This window comes from Astyanax mexicanus, chromosome 14 (genome assembly GCF_023375975.1).
Source record: "Astyanax mexicanus isolate ESR-SI-001 chromosome 14, AstMex3_surface, whole genome shotgun sequence".
NCBI classification, from domain to species: Eukaryota; Metazoa; Chordata; class Actinopteri; order Characiformes; family Acestrorhamphidae; genus Astyanax; species Astyanax mexicanus.
This window is the reverse complement of record NC_064421.1, coordinates 42068450-42088307: the sequence shown is the minus strand read 5'-3', so window position 1 is coordinate 42088307 and position 19858 is coordinate 42068450. Positions and strand designations below refer to the sequence as shown.

The window sequence follows — 19858 nt, the reverse complement described above, 5'->3', positions numbered from 1 at the left end:
AGCCATCAGGGCTTCAGCTATATAATATAGCTTAACTTAAATTTTGATAAGTTCAGCACAGCTGTTATATATATAGCTGAAATATATTTCAGGTGATTCTACTTTATTAAGCTGACTGAGAAAATCCAGCCAAGATGTGCAAAACTTTAATCTAAACAAAAAGTGCTACTTTGAAGAATCTGAAATATAAAACATATTCTGGTTTGTTTAACACTTTTTTGTTTACTAAATAATTCCAGACATTTTATATTTATATTTATAGCATTAGACTTCAGTATTAATCTACAATGCAGAACATTATTACATAATAATAAACATTTTACTAGACTAAAATACAGTGGCTATATTCTAGCATTAAAAAAAAAATCCTTTTTTTTCTAAATGTCTTGCTTTCTGAGGTGAAAGTCTCTAACAAACAAAAATATTATAAATAATTGCTCTAAAATATTCCAACACAGGATTTGATAATAACCACAATGCCCAACCCTGCTCATGCTGATCTACTGTGCTGAAGGAGTTGCAGAATATTAAAGGCAGATGTGCTCGATCAAAACTCTGCAGGGTCCCCAGGATAGGTCTTGGAAAGCCCCACATTTATTCATACACCTAAATGACTACATTTTGTCATTAGAAGGCATGTTTGGGTTCAACAATGCAATTATTTTGTTTTCTATTTGAGCTAGAAGGCTAATGCAGCTAAGAAGCAAGAAAAGCTAAAATCCACCAATTGGACAGGACAAATCACCAAACACTATTCTCAAACAAGGACTGCACAATATATCATCATCATTATCATCATCATCATTACACTGTGTGCATGTGCAATAGTCAAATAAAGTACATAAACCATGCATTTAATTTCTTCATTGAAAAGAAAAAATCCTATTGGTCTCATTTTCCATAATTTACTGTACTAGTCAAAACGTTAGATACTCCTTAAATTCAGTGTTTTTCTTCCTTTATTTTACCATTTTCTGCAAATTAGATTAATATCAGAACTATGAAGAAAAAACATTGAATTGTTTAGTACACAAAGTGTACAAAAAGTGTTAAGTGTTAAACAAACCAGAATATGTTTTATTTATATTTTAGATTCTTTTCTCCATCAGTTTTATAAGGTAAAGTCAACTGGAATAGCTTTTAGTTAACAGCTGTTATCAGTTATCAGTTGTAAAGTTGTGTAGAGGTAGAGTTGTTATACAGTGAATAGCCCTATTTGAGTAATGTTTTAATACGTATTATGAGAAGAACTGCTCAACTAAGGGCAGAACAAAATACTTGATAAGAAATCAATCCACAACAGTTCAGGAACTTTGAAAGTATCCTCAAGTGTAGTTGCAAAGACGGTCAAAAACCTTATGATGAAACTGGCTCTCATCAGGACCGACCACAGGAAAGGAAGAGCAAAAGTTATCTCTGTTACACAGGATAAGTTCATCAGAGCTACCAGCTTCTAGGGGTGTGACAAGATCTCGTGGCCCAAGATCTTATTTCTATTTCTTATAGAATCAGTGTGTGAGAGAAACCAGTCTGTTAAATTTGTGTTATATGATTTTGTCAAATAAAACTCTAGTTTTCAAGTTTTTCATTTTTATTTTTAAATCTCGTCTCGTCTCATTCTCGTGAACCCAGAATCGTGTCTCATCTCGTCTTGTGATATTAGCGTCTTTTCACACCCCTACCAGCCTCTGAATCTGCAAGTTAACAAAACCCCAGATAAGAGCATCTAAATGGTTCACAGAGTATTTTGGTTTGTTTAACAATTTAAGTTACTACATGATTCCTTATGTGGTCCTTCATAGTTTATAATGTAGGAAAAAAACACATAATAAGAAGATATGTCCAAACTTTTGACTAGAACTGTATCTACCAGAGGACAATTATATCTGCCCAGTATATCTGCTCAGTCTTCAACAAAAGCCTGGAATATCTGGTGATTATTCACTGCATTTTTCAATATTGCAATATACAGAATTGTAGAATAAAAAAAATATTGCAATGTCCTTTTTTCTAGTATCATCAGCCACATCTCAGAGTTTTTTTCAGTAATTTCTACTATTACTGAACAAAATAGACTACTTCATGTGATATGAATCAGTCTTAGCTATATGGTTTCTGGTACTGTTAGCTCATACATACACTTTGTTAATGAATAAAAACCAGAACTCAAGATGTAATGTTCAGCTATTAAACAACTTTTACTTGATTAGGAGTGAAAGCTGGACGTACCTTGCGGTGGCGTCGAGTGGGAGAGGACGGGGTGGAGGAGTACAGGTCCAGGCTCATCATTGATGTTGCCTCTGAGGGCAGGGTGGACCAGGTGTCAGACATCATCATGTTGTCCTCTGTGCGGATGCTCAGCTGGTCGAAGCTCCTGTAGGTGAGAGAGGATGCAGGTCATCAGTGATAACAGATACTGGTTCAGCTTAATCTGATACTGAGGTAAGGTATTTTAATAAATGCACTATTTATATGGTTAAGATGGCCCACTCCTGCATGAATAACAACTTGTACCACACAAACATATATTTCTTCTATATATATTGCTAGGGAGCTTTTTCTTTTGGTCTTTGGTTCCTGGTTGTGACTTGGACTATTTTTCATTTTGTGTCCTGCAAAGAAAATATGGCTTTAAGTGAGAGCTGAATTTACATTAATGAAATATGCTGGCATGACAAGGTTTATCATCTAAACAAAATGCAAAAAACATTTTTGTACAAATTGCTCTGTAGATATTCCTGTATAGAACTGAACAAAATACAGATACAACTAATGCATGTATTGTATTTTTTGGACTATAAGGTGCACTTAAAATCCTTTCATTTTCTCAGTACGCCTTATAATCTGGTGCACCTTATGTATGAATTTTACCAGTCAGGTTGTAAGAAGCAGTAAAGCCACTCTGCTGAAGTACAGAGTTATACAGGAGTTTCAGTTTAGTTCTCCAGCACTCAGACTCAAGACTGGAGAAGTTTTAGCATTAGCCTCGAACCACGCTAAGCGCTAGCTTTTTTGCTGCTCAGAGACGATTATTATCGCCCTGTAGCCTGCTGCTAACCCCGGCTAGCACTGCTGGAGCAGCATTGGCACTACCTGCTAACCCCGCCAGGTGCTAGCTCTTTTGGAGTTCAGAGGTGAGTATATTGGACTGTAGTCTGCACGTTTACTGTGTGAAAACAAGCTACGTGGGACAAACCATTACTTATTATTGCCTGAGCTTACCGGAACTCAGGGTTACTCAGTGTAGCACCGTCGGTTTGCAGCAAATGCTAATGCTCCAGCGTTTGTGCTGATGAAATTTGGAAAGTTAAGCTTACTGTAAAAAAACAGCAGTGCTTTACTCACACAAATAAACCGTTTTCAGGACAATTTCTCTCTTCTCTTACAGAGAAATTTGTGAAGATTAACATCCAGTGCTTGTTTGACAGGGTTCATACATGTTTTAACCAATACATTTCCATGATTTTTTCATGACTTTTCCATGCCTTTAAGGCAAAATTTCTTTATTATACAATTTTTAAAACATCATTGCAGACATGGACAATAAAACCAAAAATCAAAGAAATCTATAATTATAATTGCTTATAGTAGGTCTAAAATGAATCAGATAAAATGTTAACACAATCTTTAATGATAAAATGCGTGTCAGATCCTGAGGGCTCCATTGTGTAGGGCTAAATTACTGAATTAACTCTGAGCTGACGTATTTGTTAGCTCCAAATAGGTTTTTTGATCAACTGAAACACAAAGGTTTGTAGACCAAACATGCATGACTTTTCCAAAACGTTCTGGGTATTTTTATTTTTCCAAAACTTATCCATGACCATACGAACCATTTTAAAAGAAAGCGCAACTTAGTTAACGTACCCTCCCATATAACATACCCATGAGGAGTCTGTATAGGAATCCCAACTGGTACCCAGTAAGCTGTGCCCACAGGTTTCATGTTGGTCCTACATATTTATGTAGATTGGCCTCATCTATTTTGTACACTGCATACATGGTCTATATCGGACCCATGTAAGATTAAGGTGGCTGTAATGAAGGGGCATATTTGGGAAAACCAACCAACAGTCCCAGTAACAAAATGTAGAGTACTGCCAATAGAACAGGACCACAGATAAATCAGATTAAAAAAATGGTAATCATTGGTACGATGCCCAGTGCCAGATGTTGACAGGAGGGGTATAAACTCCCCAGCAGTGGGCTGTGGAGCAGTGCTCAACACTTTCAGGGGAAGCCTGTTCTCTGCAATAATGGTTGGTGCTAGAGCTGCACAATATTGGAACAAAATGACTTTGCAATAAGACAAAAATCCATTTTTACTGGATTTCATCAGCAGTCAATAATCCAACTAGTAGCACAAAGTTAAAATAATGGGTACTGTGCTGATATAATTTGTGCAAGATAAACTCTTTGATTTTTTGCTAAAAGAGTAAATGTCCCAATACTTTTATCCATATACTGTATGCCACAAAATTGTTTACTACATCAGAGCAGCATAATCTGGACTTCTTGAAGTAAACGCATCGTACCCTGCTTTATTTTAGCCTGTGATCGATATGACCTTTACACCACACGCACAACATTCCATCTTTTAAGGCGTGTCTTCGGCTTTTTTGCCCTTTTCCAAAGAATGCTTTAGCTGTAATGAGTCAGCACACGGCTTTTACAAAGGTAATAAAGCATAAACAAAACACTTCAGAACTGTATTGTACTTTCTACTGTTTAGTAACACAGGTTTAGTCCTGTATTGTTGACTGCATTCTCTCTAATTGTCATCTCCGGAAAGGAGGTGTCAGTACCAGATGTTAACTGGAAGTTCCACCAACAGAGGGCAATAAAAGCTCACACACTAAAAGTACAGCTCTGAAAAAAGTTAAGAGACCACTTCAGTTTCTGAATCAGTTTCTCTGATTTTGCTATTTATAGGTTTATGTTTGAGTAAAATGAAATTGTTTTATTGTACAATCTATAAACCACATTTTTACCAAATTCCAAATAAAAATATTGTCATTTAGAGCATTTATTTGCAGAAAATGGCAACAAAAAAGATGCATAGCTTTCAGACCTCAAATAATTCAGAGAAAATAAGTTTATACTCATAAAGTTTAAAGAGTTCAGAAATCAATATTTGGTGGAATAACCCTGGTTTTTAATCTGTTTTCATGAATCTTGCCATGTTCTCCTCCACCAGTCTTACACACTGCTTTTGGATAGATAACTTGGTGCAAAAATCCAAGCAGTTCAGCTTGGTTTAATGGCTTTTATTTATAACAGTTTTATCATAACATTTTTGACAGTCTTTGCAACTGAACTAAAAAAAAATATTTATTTACTTAGTTGAGTAGTTTTTACCGTAAAATGGATTAGAACATTTACTGAAATAGGGCTATTTAAAGTGGTGCAAAGCTGTCATCTACACAAGAGATGCTACTTTGAAGAAATAAAATATTCTAAATATACAATACAGAACATTAAAAAAAAAAAAAAGTGGTCCAGTGGTCTAAAGCCCTTCCACTATGATTGCAAAGGCATTGATTTGAATCACGGTTATGCAGCTTGCCATAAACTGCAGGAGCCCTGAGCCTTGCTCTCTCTGGGTGGGTAGATGGCGCTCTTTCCCCTCCAAAGGGTGATGTCGATCAGCACAAGGCGTCTGTGAGCTGATGTATTGGAATCGCATTGCTGTGCTTTTACTCCGAGCGCGCTGTGATGCTACTCAGCAATGTAGCATCAGCAGCAGTTAGAAAAGAGGCGGTGGCTGACTTCACATGGTAGTTTTTAGTATTGGGGATATACAGCTGAGTAGCAGGTGAATTGGTGGGACAATTGGCCAAGTAAATTGGGAGAAAATGGGAAAAATAAAATAAAAAAACACTGGTACTGTCTGCTAACCAGACTATTATTATAATAAAAATATCTGATTTTTTTCACAAGGGAGTTTCTAAAAGGATGACTCCTGAATCTTAAACTCTGCCTCCAGTCAGACAGGCCATGGCAAGCCTTTGGAATACTGGCGTCTTCATCAGAACTGAAGACTGTCCCTCCAGGGACTTCCTCCACAACAATGGACATTCTGTCTTGTGATTCCATTTCCAGGGAACCAGGTTATAAGTAGTCAAATTTTGTCTCATTTTCTCCCAATTTAGCTAGGCGTTTAACTGCTGCTCATCTGTATATCCCCCATCACTAGTGAAGGCTACTGAAGACTAGCACATGCCTCCTCCGATACATGTGAAGTCAGCTATCGCCTCTTTTCAAACTGCTGCTGATGCAGCATTGCTGAGTAGCATCACAGCGCACTCGGAGGAAAGTGCAGCGACTCGGTTCCGATACATCAGACGCAGCCTTGTGCTGATCAACATCACCCTAGGAGTGATGAGGGAAAAGAGTGCCATCTACCCACCAAGAGAGAGCAAGGCCAACTGTGCTCTCTCATGGCTCCGGCAGCTGATGGCAAGCTGCATGACCGGGATTCGAACCAGCGATCTCACGTTTATAGTGGCAGCACTTTAGTTTGCTGGACTACTCGGCGCCCCATGAATCAAACTATTATTTTGTGTTTTTCCATTTCGCCAGAAATATTGCTATCGCAAAATATTACACAAAACGTAGTATTGTGACATTAGAACCATATCGCCCAACCCTAGTTTTGTGGTTAAAGCTTCAAGGTTGGAAAAGAAAAAAAATATGGTTTAATCTCAATAACATTGAAATGCCTGAAGTCTGAGAGTTTGAGAAGCTGGCAGGAATGTCTACGCTCCTCAGAATCAGAAAATCCTTCAAACCTACAGCCAGGATTCCCCCAAGGGCAAGCGCTGTTCCACAACTGGAATGTAAGAAGGTTGTTTTGAAGTGCTGCGTTAAGAAACAGCATACTGAACTGCAGCTCAGTTTAACAGTGTTGAACATGAGGAGGCATGGACAGTATCTGAACATGGTAACGAGGTGAGAACGAGTGTTTGAGGTGTATTGTTGGTGGTGCAGCACAGCTGTGCACCAAACAGTAACCTGAGGGCCGTGGATATCATGCCCAAAGAACAAACACTCAATGCAAATAAAGCACTCAGGTTTTCCACTGCTGTGAGTACTGCACTTCAAACCCATTCATTTGACTAACAGTCGTTTTATCTTCTGTGCAATAAAGACATCAAGAAAACACCCTGATATATCTAAGGAAATAAAAAATGCAACTGCTCCACTTATGTATACTAAATATTCAGAAATGTATCTTCTTTCTAGTCCTGTCAACATTAACGTGCCAACACAAAAAACATGAACATTTTAAAGCATTCTTTATTTTATCAGGGATTTTGTACGATAGAATTTCAGCTCTTGCTGATGAATATTCATACATGCAAACATATCACCTCTGATTGACTAACAGCACTGCGAGGCAGCGAGACGGATAAGAGTTAGAAATGTATTAAAATAAAGACATTTTTACACTAATAACAGTCTTTGTAATGTCATATGTTACTTCACAACATGTGTAATGCCCTGCTAGGTGCAGTTCAGCCACTGACCTAGTCTTAGAGTCATATTTTCTTTCTGTCTAAAAGACAAGGTCTACGCTAAAACTGTTCCATGTACAGTTTTGTACAGTTGTTCATACACATCATACACAAAGTTTGGGTAGGAAAGGAATTGCTATTCTGCACTAGAGCAGCTGCTCAGGATTTCATAACTCATGTAAATAATAGCAAAGATATAACCACAGACCCAGTTAAAGGTCAAAAGTTAATAAGGGATATGCATAGTCTCTACTGAAAATACTGTAATGGGAGGGTCAGTTACTTATTTTTTGTTGTATAATAAACATATGTGATCTGATTTTAACTTTGAGCATTTATAACTATTGATGGCATGGTATATTTTGTTACAGAAAATACAGACTATTTTTTAATAATAGCAGAAAACTACATACACAGGTTAAGGTGAAGAGTGGCAACATGGGATCCTCAAAACAACTCTCAAATGACCTGAAAACAAAGATTGTTCAACATCATGGTTTAGAGGAAGAATACAAAACGCTGTCTCAAAGATTTCAGCTGTTAGTTTCCACTGTGAGGAACAGAGTGAGGAAATGAAAATCCAAAGGCACATTTTTTAGTTAAGGCCTGAAGTTGCAGAACAAGAAAAATATCAGATAAGCAGAGGAGAGGGGTGGTGAGAACAGTCATAGTCAACTCACAGACCTCCAGACCAGCTCCAAAGACCTACAACAACATCATCTTACTGCAGATGGCGTCACTGTGCATCATTTAACTATTCACTATTCAGAGCACTTTACACAAGGAGAGGCTGTATGGGAGAGTAAATAATGTAGAAGAAGCCTTTTCTGAGCACACGCCACAAACAGAGTCGCTTGAGGTATGCTAAAGCTAAAGCAGTATTTGGAGAAGTCAGCTTCATGTTGGAATAAGGTGCTGTTTGTGGACTGATGAAATTAAAATTGAGTTATTTTGAGGGAGGTTATTTATACATAGAGGAAAAAGAACACAGCATTCCAAAATTAACACTTTACTGTTTTCCACAGTAAGCTGTTGGAAGCTATAGGAAGCATTTAGAGGCTGTTATTTCTGCAAAAGGAGGATATACTAAATATTGATGGAATTTTTCTGTTGGGGTCCAAATTCATACAATTGCCTGATTTGGTTTTAAAGGATTTTGGTTAAATCCTATAAACTTTATTTCACTTCTCAAATATCACTGTGTTCGTCTGCTATATGATATATTTAATTGAAATTGTTGATCTGAACAACCAATTATTTATAAAGGAAAATCATGAAAATAATCAGGGGTGCCCAAACTTTTATACTCTTATTTTGTATAAAATAAGTGTAACACAAGTAAAATATCAACAGAACTTCATAATAAACTTAAAATACAGAATATTTAGTGCATATAAACTGCAAACAAACAATTCAAACTAAATACAGTAAATAGCTAAACAAATGCAATCAAAAATTTTATCACAATATGGATTTTTTTGGTCCAGCAGTCTAAAGCGCTGCCACTTTGAGCAGGAGGTCGCAGGTTCGAACCCCCGCTCATGCAGCTTTGCCATCAAGCTGCCGGCGTCAGAGGGAGCAAAATTGGCCCTGCTCCCTCCGGGTGGGTAGATGGCGCTCTCTCCCCACATCACTCACAGGATGATGTCTGCAGGACAGGGCATCTGTGAGCTGATGTACTGGAACCGAGTCGCTATGCTTTCCTCCAAGCACGCTGGCTGCTCGGCAATGCTGCATCAGCAGCAGCTTGAAAAGAAGCGGTGGCTGACTTCACATGTATTGGAGGATGCATGTGTTAGTCTTCACCCTCCTGGTGTGTTGGGGCGTCACTAGTGATAGGGGGAGTCCTAGTAAGTGGGTTGGGTAATTGGCCGTGTAAATTAGGGAGAAAATGGGAAAAATTTGAAATAAAAAAATACAGCTTGTTGGAGGTTCTTTATTTGTTTTATTTACATCATCTGCTTCATGGCCTTATCTATGCAGGACCATCCCACAGCAATATTACAGACACCACCTTGGTTTATTGTTCACAATTACTGTACATACGCAATCTGATTCCTACTCATAGTTCTTCTACATGAGGTCTGGTGCAGAACATTCTTCTGATGTCACCGTCTATTTATTTAACACCCAAACAAACCAGAAATAAAATCTAAATCAGGAATCAAACAGGTAGGACGCCTTTGACGCCTTTGAACTCGGATAATAGGTTAGATAATTATTTGGGTGTAACCTAAACTACCGTAAAAATCATAAGCGTTAAATAAGAAAGCAATTACTACAAACACTCGACCTGCTTTACTTATCTCCCTCACCCACACCTCATCTCAACCAGTCAAATAAGCTTCACAATGAAGCCGAACCACACAGCCAGGGTTCAGTATCAAATGAGAGCTGGTGCATGCAAGTGACTTACAGTACCACACAAAAGATTAAACACACCTTAAAAATGTGTTTTTCACTATTTAAAATATTCCTCCAGTCATTCAAACTATGAAGAAGAATGAAACTATATAATAAACAAAAAAGTTTAGAGTATGTTTTATATTTTAGATTTTTCAAAGTAGCACCTCCTGCTTAGATTGACAGCTTTGCACATCTTGACTGTTTTTTTCAGTCAGCTTTATGAAGTAGAGTCACCTGAAATTCAGGCTTTTAGTTAACAGCTGTGCTGAACTTATCAAGAGTTAATTACATTGATTTCTTGCCTCTTAATGTGTTTGAGAGCATCAGTTGTAAAGTTGTGAAGAGGTAGAGTTGAAAAACAGTGATTAGCTCTACTTGAGTAATGTTTTAATCCATATTATGGCAAGAATTACTCAACTAAGTCAGAAATACTTTAAAAAATGAAGTTCATTCAATCAGAAACATTTCAAGAACTTTAAAAGTATCCTGAAGTACAGTCGCAACTGGCTCTCATCATATGGCAAGAACTACTCAACTAAGTAAGGAAAAACACATCTTTGAGAAATGAATAAGAAATGTCAGTCAATCTGAAAAATTTAAAAGAACTTTTAAAGTATCCATAAGTGTGAAATACTGTCGTAAATACCAACAAAAAAGTTATAATGAAACTGGCTCTCATCAGGACCGCCACAGGAAAAGAAGAGCAAGAGTTTCCTCTGTTGTACAGGGTAAGATCATCAGAGTTACCAGATAACTCTGATTAAGTGAACAGAACCCCAAATAAATGCTTTCCAGTATTCTGGTTTGTTTAACACTTCTTAAGTTACTACATGATTTCTTATGTGTTCCTTAATAGTCTGGATGATTAATTTACAATGTAGAAAAAAACATTGAATAAGAAATTATATCCAGACTTTTGACTTTTGCTACTGTATATGAACATCCAACACTATGAATAGAAAAACAAAACAGTTGTAAAAGTAGTAAAATGGGCTAATTCCAAATCTCCAAAGTCTTGGAGATTTGGAACAGTCTTGGTTAGATTTACACCCCCAACATTCATTTACATGGAACCCACACTAGCAACAGTTCCAGTCAAAGCTGGTGAAACAGTAGATCATGACAGTGACTTCAGAAGAATATGTTGTTGTTGATACTGGAGAGCAGCTCATCACCTCCAGGAGCCACCAGATGTGTGGACTCGAATCACATGACTTAGACTTAAGAAGACTTGACAAACCTACTTTTAAACAAAATTTATTTCAAATATTGAATCACACAACTGGAACATTCTGTATTGGTTGTATGTATGGTGATGTATTACTAATAAGGTAATCGTACGTGTGTTAATGTGTGTCTCCTCCACACTCAGCTCTACCTGCGATTTCCAGCCACAAGACTACACTACCCAGAACACACCACTCAGTGACTCTCATGATCATGTGATGCCTTCAGGAAGTTGTTCGCCTGAGTACTAACACCTGGTAAGCCGAGTATATAAGACTGCCCAGAACCCAGCCTCATTGCTGAATATTGTTTTGGTTCGTTCTGCATTACAACGGGTTTCCTTGCTACTGTGTTTGATGTCCGTGTATTACCCTTTTTCCGTGTACCTCGACTCTGATTTTTGCCTTCCTTGTTACACTGCCATTCCTGTGTACTGATCTCTGGACTTCTTACTCCACCCTGGTATGTGTTTCTCTGTATGTTCCAGTTTAGCAGTTTTGACCCTGCTTTGACTGACTACTCTTTGTACTGCCCGGTTTTTTATTAAGTTTATATTCCACATCTGCATTTTTCTAAACTCTCCCTGAAGATGACAACATGGGACGTGAGTCTGCAATATAAAACCTCAACCGTCCATTTCGTCAAACTCAGTGGTTCAATACATGGTAAGCAGAATTACACACACTAAAACATAAGCTGGCAAGAGACCAGGCCGTGAATAAAAAGCTCTCCAGCGAATGAGTCACTCCAGAAAGCCTGGAGGCCAGAGCCAACTCACACAGACTCCACAGAAAGCCTGGCTGGTCTAAAGCCTCAGTACACACAATGCTCCTGTTTATTTAACTAAGCTGTTGACTTCCATGCAATTTACCACTATTGTGGAGTGTTGAGTTCAGCAGAGCCCGTCAGGTTACTCAAGAGCATCTCAGGTCAGCCTGTTTGTAAGCCCTGTCACAATACTTATATTATTAACCTATCACACAATAAAGGAACACGATGGCGATAAATTTAGCTGGCCTCGATATTGCCCATTATGTTGACTTGAGTGTATTTTAGACATCTGTACCTTCTCTTTAACTTAATACAAAATGCTTTTGTTTTCCCGTGTGGGCTGCAGGGGGAAAAATGGCCCAGGAAAGTTCCAGATCTTTATGCTCGCCATGTCTGACTCTGACTCATCAACACAAACCTCATACACACTAAGAGTCTATAACTCCAGCAAACGACACAACAGTATATCTGTATATGGTAAAAATGATCAGCTTCGTGATTTCAAAATCAGAATCCTTTCTGAACACAGTTTCCAGTTTCCAAGGAGATCCTATGAACATAATTGAACCGGTATGTTGACTTAATTGACTTTGAATTTAAAGTTGTGGGCGATATGGCTCCAAAATAATATCGCAATATTTCACGGTATTTTCACGATAACAATACTTTTGGCGATATGACAAAACACTGCATTTGAAAAATTATTTAGAATTGTATTATTGCATGCAATATGATACGGATAGCTGAGATATTAAAAAAATAATAATTTTATCAGATTTTTAACAGAAGTCAATGATCCATAATGTCATGATACTAATAATGCACTGCAAATATCTGCATATATTCAGGATTAAAGTGAAATAAATGATACTAGACAGATATAATCTGTCTCTAGTAGATATATAATGGGAAATTAAAAAAGTGTGAATTTTTAATTTGCTAAAAACAGCAAAAAAAAGTAGTACTGTGATGTGATAATGTAATGTGATATAGCACGATATTTCAGGGTGTAATATCGTTTACGATATTCCAAATTTTTGGCGATATTATCACATACAATACAATATGGCACACCCCTAATTCCAACTCCAATTTTGAATTTTATAAGCTATCAAATCTAATTGCTCTTTAAAGGTATATCATTGCACTTGTCATTTTTCAATTATGTTGTAAGATAAAATATGAGAGGATAGAACCCTTTTTAATCCCAGAGTGAGGAAACTTGAATATTTACAGACCAATTCAGTTTCTGAATCAGTTTCTCTGACTTGATTTATAGGTTTATGTTTGAGTAAAATGAACATTGTTGTTTTATTCTATAAACTACGGACAACATTTCTCCCAAATTTTAAATTAAAATATTGTCATTTAGAGCATTTATTTGCAGAAAATGAGAAATGGCTGAAATAACAAAAAAGTTGCAGCGCTTTCAGACCTCAAATAATGCAGAGAAAACAAGTTCATTTTCATAAAGTTTTACGGGTTTAGAAATCAATATTTGGTGGAATAACCCTGGTTTTTAATCACAGTTTTCATGTATCTTGGCATCATGTTCTCCACCAGTCTTACACACTGCTTTTGGATAACTTTATGCCATTATTCCTGGTTGCAAAAATTCCCGCAGTTTAGCTTGCTACTAAATAAACCTAGAACTGTATATATGTATGGAAGTGCATTTTCTACAGGAGTGTATTTGTCTTTCATTATTTAGTAATCAATTTAGTAATCAATACAAATTTCATTTCAATCAATACAAAGCAATTTTGCTATTGATTACATTACTGTAACTGACGAAGCATACAAAAGAACTGAAAAATGAAGAATCTAAATATGAAAAAAGGCAAATGATAATGAAATGAAATTTGGGAAATTATAATACAAAAAAACACTATATTTTTCATTGCCATAAATTATCTTATACATTTAAAATTCAGAGGAGAAGATTAGCTAGCCACTGTATTTATTCGATATAGAATAAAACCTGTTGATTTGGTCCAAATACTGACTTTACTTATTTAAAAAATCTCACTTAGATATAAATAACAGATGAACAATTATTGACTACAAATACTTGAAAGCTACTAAACCTTATTTATACATAAACACACACACACACACACACACACACACACACAAAACGACTGTCCTGACTCTGCTGCAGCTGCAGAGCGATTGCGCAACCTAACACTCTCACATTTTACAGCCAAACATCTGGCAGGTCAGGAGGCAGGTAATATTACATCTGGGAATAAACTCAGAACTCAACTGAAAAGTTTTAGTGAGGAAATATATGTACAGTACAAGTCAAAATGATTGGACACAACTTGTTATTGACTGTTTTTATTTATTTTTTTATTATTAATTTCCCTACATTGAAAATGAATACTGAAATCATCCAGACTATTAAGAAACAAATAAGAAATTATGTAGTAACTTAAAATTGTTAAACAAACCAAAATACCAAATGTGAAGCATTTGTGTGGCTCTTATTTGGAAAAAAAACTTATCCTGTGTAACAGAGGTAAACTATTGGTCTTCCATTCCTGTAGTGCTCCTGATGAGTGCCAGTTCGATCATATTGTTTTCAATGGTCTTTGCATTGACTGCACTTGAAGGTACTTTTAAAGTTTTCGAAATGTTTTAGATAGCAAAACTGTCATCTAAGCAAGAGGTGCTACTTTGAATAATCTAAATATAAAACATAATCTGGTTTGATTAACACTTTTTGTGTACTTAATGCAGAAAAAAACTAAATTTAAGGTGATTCCAAACATTTAAAAGTTAAAATGTGCTATAAGTAGGATATTGCTCATATGTCCACTGCTCAGCCAATTTTGGTAGAAATTCCTACTCTGTGAACACCTGTGATCCCCCACCATCTATCACAGTCCAGAATTCCCTACAGCCCTAAGCCGAGATGAACATCTACCAACATTTCATTTCATCAGTCATGTGTAATCATATTTATTACACTTTTGAGATGATTACCATCATAAAAAAGCTCACAAACAGTTCAATTAAGTCTTTACCTTTCATTCCAAGCTAATAAACAATGCTTGAGTGAGTGCACGTGAAACAAAAGCAGCTTTATTCCACAGGGCCTCGTCAGGCCTCTCGGGGAGTGTGTCCTGACCTGCTCAGACTGTCTCAGGAAGAGTAGCTTAAGGAGCTGCTTGTCTGGATATGATTTCAGAGCCGAATGACTCTCTGATTAAGAGAGATATGCAGTGTTTGAGTGGCAGGGAGGCGTGTGAGCGACGAATAAGTGACGGTTTATCAGTGTTTTTGAGGTTCTACACATCAGATCTGTGTGTCTGCATGAGTGTGTTGTTTAGTGTGTGTGTGTGTGTGTGTGTGTGTGTGTGTGTTGTTTAGTGTGTGTGTGTGTGTGTGTGTGTGTTGTTTAGTGTGTGTGTGTGTGTGTGTGTAAGGTCTGTGTGCAGGAAAAGGAAATGCTATATCAGAGTTCAGAAGATACCACAGTGTACTCAACATGTGTTTTTATCACACAGTTATCATATTTTTCGCACTATAAGGCGCACTGGATTAAAAGGCACATTATTGGACACTAGTAAGGAACAGGGGTGTCACCATGTTTTCCTTATAATTCAGCAGGTCTCTTCACTGGGTGATGAGTTAAGTAAAAATGTTATTTATCACGATACCCAATAATGAGAGGAGTAACGGTACAGAAAATCCACGGTTTGATTCACAGCTTGGTATAAACCCCACGGTTTGGTAAGTTTTCGGTACGGTTGGTGAAAAAAAATAAAGAGGCTGGGCATGCTGGGCTCCAAGTGGTCCAGCTGTCTAAAGATCTGCCACTATGATCGGGAGATCGCTGGTTTAAATCCCTGTCATGTAGCTTGCCGTCAGCTGCTGGACCCCTGAGAGAGCACAACTGTCTTTGCTCTCTCTGGGTGGGTGGATGGCACTCTCTCCCCTCATCACTCCTAGGGTGATGTCGATCAGCACAAGGCGTCTGTGAGCTGATGTATTGGAACCGAGTGGCTGCGCTTTCCTCCGAGTGTGCTGACTTCACATGTGTCGGAGGAGGCATGTGCTAGTCTTCACCCTCCTTGGGCTGTGGCATCACTAGTAATAAGGGATATAGAGCAGCTGACTAGCAGCTAAATGGGTGGGATAATTGGCCTAGCTAAATTGGGAGAAAATGGAAAAGAAATAAAATTGGATTACTGCCCTGCTCTAGTTGGGGGCACGCCAGGTTCTACATATAGTTCTTATACTTAATTCCTCTATTAATTAACATTTCTAATTAAGTCCAACCACGCAGACGCTAAAGATCAGTCACACCCATTTATGTACAGCAATTCATTTCACTCCTTAAAGGTTAGAAATGCAGTAAAACAGCTGTGGTTTGATTGAATGAGCAATTTGTTGAATATTCCTCTGACGAGAGTCTCGGTACAGCTCGTCTAACTGGGAGCTTATATGAGCTGACAGGACCTGACACACGTTACACAAGTCAGTCAGACGCAACAGGAACATCAGCTTACTGAGGAGCGTACTGACCTACATCCTGGCCTCTGAGGGACTGTTTGGTAAACATGAACAGAGAATATTTCAGTCTCAGAGCAGCAGAACTGAACCTCATGAACCTGGTGAACCTTGAACTTTCCAACAGGTAGCTTCTATTACTTCATGCAGAATGAAAAGTATATAAGTCAGGGGTGTCCAAACTTTTTTTGTTGGGGGCCAGAAGGAGAAATATATTCGAAGTCACGGGCCACACTCTGTAATAAAACAAATAATGAAATATACCACTTTAAATAATAAACTTTTCTGTTTACTTTAATTTACACACCATTTTACTTGACTTACTATCTTTATCTTTGACAGTGTTGTGTAAACTAAGATTTTTCAAATTGATGTTTCATTTCATGATGTCTCTTAATATTAAACTCCTTAACTACGGCAACTTTTAGACTCATTTGCCCTTTTTCTGCACTAAAACTGTGCACTCTCTTCGCTTTTAGACTTTTTGGCCCGTTTTCTGCGCTAGAAACACGCACTCTCTCCGCTTTTAGACTTTTTGGCAGTATTTTTTGAGCTAGAAACGGCACCCTCTCCGCTTTTAGACTCTTTGGCCCGTTTTTCTGCGCTAGAACTGCGCACCCTCTCCGCTTTTAGACTCTTTGGCCCGTTTTTTGCGCTAAAAATGCGCACTCTCTCTGCGTTTAGACTCCTTGGCCAGTTTTTATGGCGCTAGAAATGCACACTCTCTCCGCGTTTAGACTATTTGGCCAGTTTTTTTTTTTCGCTAGAAATGCGCATCCTCTCCGCTTTTAGACTCTTTGGCCCGTTTCTGACACCTAGCATTCAAACTTTGAATCTCACTTTATAAAAACCTGCTTAACAGCGGGCCAACTTTCCTTTCTAAAAAAAAAATTCTAAAATACCTCGCGGGCCGCTCCAAAAAAGGAAACGGGCCGCAAATGGCCCGCAGGCCGTAGTTTGGACACCCCTGATATAAGTGGTATTTTATGTATATATAGTAACTTTACTTCATTGACCAAAGTACTGGGACAGCAGACCAGTGTATTGAACTGAGTTTATCCTGCTTTTGTAGGAGCCACTGTCTTTACTGTCCAGAAAAGGTTTTCTTCCTAATTTTGAATCACTGCTGTGAGGATGTGATTGCACTCAGCAACAAGAGTGTTATCACCAAAACCCTTAACAAATCCACAAAGTATTGGATGGAGCTCCATCATTCTAGAAAACACATTACCACTTATATTGCTCCAAAGCTCAATACTTGGGGCTTTATTCTCCTCTAGATCACACCTGGCATTATACATGGTGACAATAGGTTCATGTTCATCTGCTTCAGAGGGTCCTATTCTATTGGCAGTACTACTAGCACAATGAGCTAGCAAAAAGTTTGATGAAAACAAGCAGCCCAAGAGCATGGATCACTGGATGCAAGATGAACCTGTTGGTAGTGTCCAGCATGTGTGGCGGTGCCTTGGTGAGGAGTACCAAGACAACTGTCCCTTTCCTACTGTCAAGCATGGTGGTGGTAGCATCATGGTCTGAGGCTGTATAAGTGCTTTTGCCACTGGGAAGCTGAAGTACTGTGACATTCTGAGGCAAAGCATATTCCCCTCCCTTTGGAAACTGTGTCACAAGGCAGTATTTTAACATGATAATGACCCAAACCAACCTCCAAGACAGCATATGCCACAACCTGAGGATAAAGACTGGACTGGTCCAGCTAAACTCCAAATCAATCAGAGCTGGAGGAAGAACAAACCTTGGGAGGACCAGGGCTCACATATAAGGGGGGGTTGACCATCCTACCACTGGTCAGGCAGCTTTTAAATGAATGTTAAACTCTGTTGAGCATCTGTGGGGCATCCTCAAACAGAAGGTGGAGGAGCCCATGGACTCTAACAATTACCAGCTTCCTGTTGTCATCATGGAGGAGTGGAAGAGGATTCCAGTGGTAGCCTGTAAAGCTCTAGTGAACTCCATGCCCAAGAGAGTTAAGGCAGTGCTGGAAAATAATAGTGGCCACACAAAATATTGATGCTTGGGTCAGAATTTGGCCATTTTCACTTTTTTTGGCATTTTTGGCTGTGTGAATTTTTTTTGTTATTTTGAGGGCACAGTGAATGCATTGTACAAGCTGTACACTGATTACTTTACATTGTATCAAAGTGTCATGTCTTCAATGTTGACCCATAAAAAAGTTTACAAATGTGATGGGTGTACTTACTGTATATACTGTACTTACGAACGATAACTACAAGCAATACTGGGCTGCCATCAGAAGTGTATTGGATAAACTAACCAAAGCACTATTATGAAGTCAGCCACTGTGTAGAGTTTCAATAATACTGTTTGCTGAGTACTTTAACTATCCTTTCAGTTGACAAACTGCTCTCATGTTGACAAACGCAGTCCTCAGTCTGTCCCCTGCTCTAAACACTATTTTTTAAACCGAACTCACCGGTTTGTCTTGACCCACTTACACAGGCCTAATGTTTATTGGAGGATTTATGCTGTCATTCACAGCACTGTTCAAAAATCTCAGTTGTGCTGAGTCTCGGATAAAGCATGGTTCGAAAAAAAAATGAAGTAATTTGAATAGTGATCGCCCAATATATGGGCTGGCCGATTAATCAGAACAATTTCTGACAATTTTAGATATTTGGCATTGGTTGATATTTGAGTGTAAAAGGCCGATATTTACACAATGCACACAGGCAATGCTGTGGGCAGCTCCATCATTCTGTCTGTTAGAGCGCCCCTTGCATCTATTTTGCCATCTTACAGGCAGACATCAGTGAACTCACTGTTTGTTACTGGCTGCTTTTTGTAAAATATACTCAAAAATCATAAACGACTGAGCTGATAGTTGTAACCTAGATACCCAGCGTTATTAACCCTTGTGTGGTGTTCGGGTCTGTGGGACCCGTTTTCATTTTTCATCAAATGATACTAAAAAAATATTTTTTCTAACTCAAACTCATTGGCATTGGCTCATTTTTTGTGAAAAACATATATCAAAACACATTTTCCATAGACACACACTGTAATCCCCCCCCCCCCCTACACATTTATATTACATACAGTATGTTTGGCCAAGGGTTAATAAACATTGTTTCATTTTTAGATTTGAAACTAAACAAATTTTCTACTCATATCTTGAGTTTAATTCATTGTCTTTTACATTTTATTAAAAAACTAATTAAAAAAAAGAGTAGCACTTTTTGAAAGAAATGTAACATAAGAAAGGTAAAGGGCAAATATTAACCATGTAAGCTGTTTATATTGCTTGCAATTTAGGTGAAGCAAGCATGTGTAAAGCATTTTAATGTAAAATTGCTTCATTTTGCTGAATTAAATACAAGTAACAAAGCAAACGAGTAACAAAAATATGAACACCACACAAGGGTTAAGTATTTCCAGTC

At 37.8% G+C, this 19858-nt stretch overlaps 1 protein-coding gene across 1 annotated transcript in view; it reads right to left on the bottom strand.

The window, feature by feature from the left end:
• The window catches only part of crybg1a (crystallin beta-gamma domain containing 1a), a 110019-nt gene that overhangs the window by 63647 nt on the left and 26514 nt on the right, over nt 1-19858 (bottom strand). Inside the window, exon 2 of the mRNA XM_022672652.2 lies at nt 2230-2374. Coding sequence (XP_022528373.2) covers nt 2230-2374 — 145 coding nt within the window. The remainder of the gene's footprint in view (nt 1-2229; nt 2375-19858) is intronic.